General features: G+C 39.8%; 1 protein-coding gene across 1 annotated transcript in view; it reads right to left on the bottom strand.

Annotated features, from left to right (window-relative positions):
• Nucleotides 1–868: 868 nt before the first annotated feature.
• The window catches only part of LOC103370647 (formin-like protein 6), a 58026-nt gene continuing 49565 nt past the window's right edge, over nucleotides 869–9329 (bottom strand). The window contains exons 16-17 of the mRNA XM_008299768.1: nucleotides 7737–7820; nucleotides 869–1307 (exon numbers count right to left, since the gene is read on the bottom strand). Of these exons, the coding sequence (XP_008297990.1) occupies nucleotides 1206–1307; nucleotides 7737–7820 (186 nt within the window). The 3' untranslated portion in view covers nucleotides 869–1205. The remainder of the gene's footprint in view (nucleotides 1308–7736; nucleotides 7821–9329) is intronic.

The raw sequence follows: 9329 nt of genomic DNA on the forward strand, positions 1-9329 counted from the left end.
TAAACAATCATTGTATTTCCTGTTAAAGCAAAATTAATTCCCAAGCGAAAGCGAAAAGCGGAATCCTGTATGATTTGAAGGAGCTTTTATTGTTGATGTTGCGCACACTCTCAATGTTAGATCACTTATCTCGTTTTAATTTCAAAAGCAGCACATAGACCACGTTATGGTCCATCCAGTTACAATTTTGACTGAATTAGAAATGAAAAAGAGTACGATAAAGCTCTGCAAAGGAAGCATTTAATGAAATCGCTGTATATGTTTCCTGCTAATGAATCACTAGTTCCAGCAGATACAAAGTTTTAATTAAAATCATTGGTTTCTCCTTTAAGAGGCGAGCTTGCAACTTTTCTTGCTCGGTGAGGGGTCTCATTCATTATTCCATTATGGTTCACAGCTATAACTACAAACAGATTTTTTTTTTCTTCATGTTAACTGATTAAAATGTCAGACACACAAAAGCACATAAATCAGTTCTAACCAGGACTAAAAAAGACCTTTCTACCTTTTGAAGAGGATTTTTTTTGTGCTGTTGATCATGTCATTGCCACAGTGCAGATGTGGTCCGGAATCACAGGCGGCCTTGGAGCGTCTCCCGGAGCGGCGGGAGAGGAAATGTCCCCGAACAAAGCACGATTGAATGTTCAAAATAATCACACACCCAAAGTACGCCCGCCTCAGCTGGCCTCTGAAGTGTTGTCTAGTTTGTTCCTCTGCCAGCAGAGAGCTGTGGGTATTCGCAGCACACTTCAGCATCTGAGTGTTTCGTAGAGCCGAGGGGTTTCGAATGCTTCATTACTGATTTGTCTCAAAACAAACGTCAGTAAACAGAAAGCCAGACCGAATCAAACCAGCCGCTGACAAGGAATCACGTGACGTCGATCAGTTTTATTTTCACAAGACTGATTTCCACTGACATAGTCAACCTGTCATTAAGGCACATGATCGCTATACAATATTTCCCCATTCTAGAATAAAAATATCTGTACAACAACATAGGAGAGAAAAACTAAAAAAAAAACAAAAACAAATAACCTTATTACTCCATCATCTTTAATTCCTGCTATATAAGTTATATCCAACAGTATATTTTTTGTCGCTTAATCTTTTTGAATTGTGGATAAAAAAAAAAAAATCTTTCTTAACTTTAATAGGCATCTTAAAACTGCAGTGTCAGTGGCTGCTAATATGTATTCTGTCCAGTATCATATAGTTTCAGCATGAGCCCCCTTGAAGTCATGGACGAACTGACAGATCAGCCCAAAGAGCTCCTGAGAGTCTAGGTCCACCGGTTCTCCAAATTTAACCTGGACAAAAGAAAAAAAAACAAAAAAAAAACAGGATTAGCTGCTTGGAAATTATAAACTTTAGTATAACAGCAATTACACTTCCGGAGACCTTTGAGCTGGTAAAAATTGTTTGACAATTAACTCCTGCATTCGCTTTCATTAGTGAATTGCTGCCTGGGTCGTGCGTATTCTTTTGAACAATGGTCTTTTGATGTAATTACCTCATATACTGCCTCAGCATGCAATCCGGTCCTTGAGTGCACTTATGCAATGAGGTAGACATGTACTGCCAAATTAATACTTAAACCTGGGCAGTTAAGGGTCACTGGCATACAAATGTTTGTAATTCTCAAGTCAAATTTTATGAGAAGAGGTCACCGCGGCTAAGTGTGCTAATTGGCTTATTTCATGCTGTTGACTGTGCAGACTGATGTTCGGAGTCAAGATATGCTGCTGACTCTCTTTCCTTGCTCTATGTTATGTTTTTTTTCTTCATAAGGTTACGATCAAACCAACATGTGTAATAAAAGCACAGATGTCAAACAGTTTCCTGTGCTAATGATAGTAATGGCGCTATTAATGATATTAAACAGCCTTCAACATACTTGGGATGAGATTCCTTTGCCTCACACGTAGCCCCCATAACATGATAAACTGTTCTAATTCCATCTTTACATTTTACTTTTTGTACCCAAACAAGATATTTATACGTTTTATGACATTAGAGGTTTTAGTTGGCAGCTTTCTTAACTTTTCCCCCTATTTTCCAGTCCTTATGTTAAGCCTAGACAACACGCTAAGCTGACTGTTGGCTGTGGCTTCATATTTACCACAGAGATGTAACAGTGGTATATATTTTCTCATCTTATTCCCAGCAAGAAAGCAAACTACTATGGTTCCCAGGATTTCAAATTATTCCTTTCTGATTAAATATTCATGGCCAAAACAGCTACTTGTGGTGGGTTTGGACAGATTGAGGCTTTCTGGAGACATCTGCTCTGTAGGCAGAAATAATGTCGTCGGTTTAGTCAATGGCAGAGCCAAAGAACCACAATTTGTTCAAGTTTCAAGCTGCCTAATCAAAGTCACATATGTCTGTGTGGAGAAATGTGTACTCAGCTTAATAAAAAGCAAGCTTTGCTGCGAAATCTCTTACAGCGATCAGCCACAGCATTAAAACCACCCGCCTAATATTGTGTAGCTCCGTCTGGTGCTGCCAAAACAGCTCTGAGTCATCAAGACATGGACGCCACAGACCTCTGAAGGTGTCCTGTGTTATCAGGCCTTAGTGGCAGATGCTTTAAATTCTGGAAGTTGTTTTTCCAGCAGATACTTGATCAGATTGTGATCTTGGAAACTCAGAACTCAAGTCAACACCTTGAACTCTGTGTCATGTTACTTGAACCAATCCTGAGCAATGTTTGCAGCATGGCAGAGGGCTTTATCTTGCTTAAAGAGGCCAGTGTCCTCAGGGAATACCGCTGCCATGAAGGGTGTACAAGCTGTGCAACAATGCAGAGGTAGGAGTGAAAGCAGCATCCACATGAATGCCGGGACTCAAGGTTTCCCAGCAGAATATTCTGGTAGATTAAGCACAGCAACTGGACTTGCTTGAGTTCTGTGAGTACCAGAATAACCATGAACTGGATGACTGAGAATCTTCACAGACCCAGCAGAATATCACCCCAAACATCACAATGTGTTCCTACAGTGCATCCTGTTGCCAGATAAACAACATACGTGGCCATCCACATGATGCAAAGGAAAACACTTTCCCAGGAGAAACCTTGTTGCTGCAAGTTGGAAGCTCCTTGAAAGAGCAGGGCCTTTTCTGCCAAAATGTTACAGAGTAAGTCCTTGACACATCTGAGTGAATGAAGAATGATTCCATGTTAAATGCAACCATAGATCACCTTATGTAAAACTGGAAAAATGGAACAATAACAAACTAAATTTCTCCCCATCCTTCATTTAAAAAGTCACATTTAAATATTCTTTTTTTAAAAAAAAGAAAAGGGTTTCTCATGGCACAGTTTTTAGATATAATTTAAACAGTACTGTAATTGCCTTAAGGATAATTTGGCACAGATAATTTGCAGAATACCTACACTGGCTGTAAAATGTCCCTTAACTCTTCCAAAAGCTCAAAATGTAACCGCTGACGATGAGCGTCTTTGTATTTCTGCGTCCCCTGACATTTCTGAAATGTTTGCACAGGTGTAAGATGCTTTCTGCAAAGTCCCTGGTAGCAAAAGAAAGATGTTAGCTGATAAACACCTGTTCTCTCCACTAATATTACACTCTCACATCAGATGTGCAGATTAGTGCATTTGCATACTCTTCTCCCAGCACTCTGCCAGGAATGCTCAAAATTACACATTAACTGGGGCAAAAGGCTTTTTATTTTACTCATTTTAAATGACATAATCTCCTGCACGGCCTGTTCAGTTGATCTGCTTCATTGTGTTTTTGAGCATCTTAAACATTTCCGGGCATTTTTACGAACACATGCTGTACCCAATAAACCCAATTTACAGATGCGTTTCCAAAAAAAAGCTTTAGAAGAAATAAAGGGAGTGTTACTCTTTGAATCAGTGTGTTTTCATTTTAACGAGTGAGGATAAGAAGGATAATGAGATTGACTGTTGGTTGCATGTGTACCGTACCGTGGTGGCAGACGCTAAGCTACAAAAAAATAAATAAAATCAAAAAGGTTTGATTATTCAGAACTCCTTTATCTCCAAACTGGCATCTGAAATGCATAAATTGGTATCCTGAATCCACCAATGTCAACAGTGGAAGGTATTAAAAACTGAAAATATAAATTAAGATTACTAATACTATACTTTAATCCCCTCTTTTTATTTTCTGCAAGCACTAAATAAACATATAGAATGTCCTTAAATCAAACATAATGATGGTATGGCGGCTGCTAACTTTATAAATACAAATAAAGCGACAAGACTTGACAATGATGTGTTCATTACACCTAACAGAGGCATCTTGAATCAGCTTTCATGTTTTGGATTGCGTTTTTTCCTTGAAGCAGCAAGATTAAAAGCTGCAGTTGCTGAGGAGGAATCGATTTTGTTATATCATGTTTTATTGACATGGTGTATCAAAGATGTGCATTGTATGAAGACAGTCTGGTCATGGGACACACAGAAGCTGTCGGCTTTTACTGTTGAGTTATTGTGAAAATCCATCAAAGAAATAGAAATAAGAGAGGCCGTTGCAGGATGTTACATAAAACGTCTCCTTTTATTTAGCACTTGGAACGGTTTTTAAAATGATGCCTCCAGAGTAACAAACAGGGAAAAAAAAAATGAAGCCATCTGCAAAATCAACGCTTCAAAATTTTCATGAGCTCCTTCTATGTTTAATAAATTTGCATGTTGTCTATTTAAGGGCATCATTAGGAATTCTCTCTTTCCTCCCCCGTGACATGTGACTAAGTGGGATGCCTTTTCCCTAACCTGATGCTTCCTTGCACTACACCGCAGCACCATCAGCCTTAATCATTTTCTCTAATGCTCCCTGAAGGGGTTGATTGCATTTTTGGGATGTTTTAGATGCACAATTTAAGGTGACAAGGATAGGGACACAGGTGGGTCACTGAACTACAAACTGCACTATGTTCTGATTTCAGCAAAACATGGATTAAAGATGCTTGATGGCACTTTGTTCTGATATTTAAAGAAGAAAAGTCACATTTCTAACTAAGATGTGAAAAATCACCAGAAATTAATCTATTAACTGTCTCAAGTTTCCACCACTGATCGAACATGCAGGGATGATGCTACATTTTGGCAGCTGTGCCTTGTGATTAAAATATTACTCCTGGCCTGAAGGGGACACTACAGGTAAAGGTCAACTTGTTAAACTTTAAAAGGCCACAGCCACTACACCACCTGACCATTTTTAATAAAACTTGGAGGAGTGATTTATGTTAAAAACCGGGAGATAATAATGTAATCTGTAAAGATTAGGCTAATATTGAAATAAATTGGGATTTATCTTTTGAATGTTCCACGTGTTTTGAAAAAATATGCTTATGTGCTTTCCTGAGATGAGAGGACTGATACCAGCCTAATATCTGTTCAAGAAATGAAAAGCTCGAGCTGCAGGAGGAAAATTTCCTCATCAGCATGTGAGACGCGTTTCTTCATTGCTCCGTGATTTTGTGTTTAAATTAGAAGCAGATAGCAGTTCGTGCATATGATGTTTTGCTTTAATGTAAGTTTAGCCCACTTTTTGCACTTTTGATCCAGCCGTGTTCTCTGCTCGACCCAATGCAGATCGGCAGCGAGGATGCCGCTCCAAGGCCTTGTCTTCGACTGACCCGACTTCTCCGCCCAAATTAGATGCTAACCTGCTAGCCCTCCTGACAGGGAGTGGCCCGCCTCCGAGAAAGGTGATATTTGCAGGAAAACTGGCTCATTGGTTTCTGAGCTGCACTCTGCGATTACTTTAACTGGAAAAATCTATTGAACCTTTATGACATTGATTAAGTTCTCATGACTAGACCTCTTACGAGCTGAGCACCAACCATGAGCTCTCGTAGGGCTAGGCCACATGGGAAGAGTTTTAGAAGCACTTTTCACTCATTCATCCCTCATGCATCGTACAGAACAAATACACTTCTATTTTAATCAATCCGGCTGTCCACACAAGCGCCGTAACAGCTCATGTTTCATTCATACACACAACAACAACAGAAAGCACATTTTTACAGTCTTACAAATCTAGTTTCTTCTGTTTTACTCATGTTAACTTGTGTTGTTGTGTGTTAGGCTGCAAGTACTCCCAAAACACAGGTGACCTACATTCGCCGGGGGGCCTGAACACGTTTTGTGTATACACAGGCCCAGGACTGAAGCTGCTGCTCTGCTAACATGTTGCTTTCGCTACACAGCTTGTGTAGATATTTTAATTGCTATAACTAACAAGTGTGAGGACTTACAAGGAAAATCAAGGAGACACAATATTTATCTGGTACGTAATGTGCAGAGGGTTTGTTGTCCAACCATTTGGCCAGGTGCAGTGGCTACAGTCAGTCGAGCTGTATGGTACTAAGCTAAGCTTACCATCTGATGGCTGCAGGTTTATATTTACCATACAAATATAAAAGCATCATCTTGTCCAGTTCTTGCAGAGAAAGCAAATATGCATATTCCCCAAAATTTTAACTTTAACTTCTGATGGCCTGAATATTACATGTAAAAGCCATTAAATGACCCTTTTGAATTTCTGATTTTAAATCCTCACCAGTCACAAAGAAATACATGAAAGAGATGCTGAAGGTCCCCCTTTGTTTACTCCTGTATGAATCATTGGAGTGCACAGGAATCTAATTGTGGATCTAGTATAACACAATTCCCTACCAGGCCTAAAGCTCACAGCTAATGCTATCATATCTCAGCACTCAAATACAGCAGGAAGGGTAAGTGGACTCTCTATGATGATGGATTGTTCATAGAGATATGGGAAAGATGAGAAAATAGGCACTACTTTTGTATTGATTGCTTTTGGTGGTGGACTCTATAAAAACAAAAGACATAGCACCTGTTAAGATGTCCAAAGTGAGATTGAGCTCTATAAACCTAATCTAACCAGGTTAGTGAGCGAAGAAAATGTTCTCCTTTATGGACAGTGTGATAAAAGAATACATAGGGATCAGTGCCTCCACTAAATCTGATGACATGTGTGACAGAGGAGTTTTCTTTATGAACGATCTTGTGCCAGGACAAATGCTTAACAGCAAAAACAGTCCTCAGACAAAACTAATTTCAGAATATCACTACTTCCAGTCTATACCATCAATTCTAAATGGTCCGGTTTTGAAGGAATGCAACTTTTCGCTGACATTTTTTAAAATAAGATGTCACAAAATGCACAACAAGCAAATACAGCATAAACCATAAAAGCTGTAAGCCAGAGAAAAAATGTTGTGGTATGCTTTCTTGCTTTTTTTTTTTTTTTTTTTTTGAACAAGCGCATCAGAAACTCACCAGGGTGATCTAACAGCTTTTAATCTTCTGTAGAGCATTCATTTATGTGACATCGCACATTAAGGGTCGGGATGAACTTGTCCCTCACACTTCCTGGCTGCCGTGACAATTGTTTGGTAATCCACAAGATATTATCCAAAAGAGACAGTATTGCATATTTCAAAGCTGCTAATCAGCTGTGGTAGGCAAGATCATTCATAGCTATAAATTGTACAGGAGACGCAATACATACTTGTATAAATCCTCAAGGACGCCAGGTGCAAAAGAAGTAACCTTGTGGGCTTCTTCCTTTGAAATATATGTACTCTTCCAGTGTAGAGTGGGGAGATAAGATGACAAATAATTGAAGAGGGCCATCTAGACACTACCAGAACAGGAGACCATTCATCTTTGAAGCCATACAAAAGAGATATTGAAATAATAACTCAAGGATTACCAGTATGACAGAGTAGAGTTTCTTCATCTCCTCGCATGTCTTTGTCAGTGCCGAGAGATCTGCGTTGTATTTCTCAATAGCGATCTGGAAAACAGAAACAAAGCGGTGACTTCAGGCATTCTTTACTCAAAAACTGCTAAACTGATTTTTTTGACAATGTAGTATGTGCACTGATGTGTTATTAAAACATTTCAGTAAAAATTGGAGATTTTTATTTTTTTTTAAAGATGATAATGATAATAATGATGACCAACAAAAGAGACACATTTAAATCTTTAAAGGGGCTGTATCTAGTATTATCCAGTGTTTCACTATTTCTAAACAGAACTGCATGTCCCAGTGTGTCTGGAGACCCACAGAATGTGAGAAAAGACCTTCCCCTTGTCTATTTCCTTTCTCTTTTGATCATGAAGTGTCTCTGAACGAGCAGTTCAGGACTGCAGCCTGCTGTGATGTCACAACAGGATGAGCTCCAGCTGGCTCCTCCTTCTCTTTTTCTCTCTGCCCTTCAGTGGCACAATCCCAAACTCTACGGTGAGGGCTAATTCCTGCTTTCTGCATTCATGTGCACAGATCGATGCAGACATTGAAAGCAGAAAGTGGACACACACACACACAGTTTTTACACACTGTCCTTCATATGAAACACAGAAAAACACTCAGAGCTCTCGTACATGTTTCTGAAAGGCCTCCTATGACAGTATATAGCAGCTAGTAGTGTATTAAGGGTTAGTCCTGAGGTGTGCCAAGCACAGTTGGCCAACATAGCACAGGATTTAGAACTTCCCACTGTGTTTGAGCTCTGTTGATAGTATGGAAAGTATGTACAAATGAAATCTCCTCCAAAGTCTGGCAACTGCTTCATCCATCCAATCATTATCTATACACTGCTTAATCCACCCAGCTGACTCAGGGTGAAGGCAGGGGACACCCTGAACAGGTAGCCAGTCCATCACAGGGTGACACTTAGAGACAGACAACCAAGCACACTCACATTCAGGCATCCTAACCGGGACATGAACTAGGGATTTTCTAGCTGTGAGCCACTGTGCAGCCCACAGCTGCTTCAATTACAACTCTTTCAAGGATGAATTATAAATATGTAGGTGGCAGACAGTATCTCCTCATAACAAGGAAAAGTCTGCACAGTTGCAAATTTTGGGCTGCTTGCAAAGTTCCGCAGACTTGGGTGGATGAGGAGATTTGCGTTATGCATACCCTCGTGGACACGCAGAAACGGAAAGCATCATGTCGAGAGGGTGGTCTGCAGCTACCATCAGGAGAAGAAACTGCAGTTTTCAGAGTGAGAAAAGGAGAGTTTTGCTTGTTGTTTTCTTCAACATTCACATGGTTGTGCTGAGAGAGTTGTTCTTCCTGAGTCAGACTGTCAAGGCAGAGTTTTACCACTATAGTTTTTTATTTTTATAAGTAAAATTGTGTAGCTTTTTTTGATAAACCCTCATATACGTCAACATTTTTACAATAAACTACTGGCCAAGCAGTTGGTAGCACTGTTGCCTCGCAGCAAGAAGGTTGCCGGTTCGCGTCCCGGTGGGGGCACCGGAATCTTTCTGCGTGGAGTTTGCATGTTCT

The sequence above is a fragment of the Stegastes partitus genome, unplaced genomic scaffold (assembly GCF_000690725.1).
Source record: "Stegastes partitus isolate 25-593 unplaced genomic scaffold, Stegastes_partitus-1.0.2 Scaffold1458, whole genome shotgun sequence".
Lineage (NCBI taxonomy): Eukaryota > Metazoa > Chordata > Actinopteri > Pomacentridae > Stegastes > Stegastes partitus.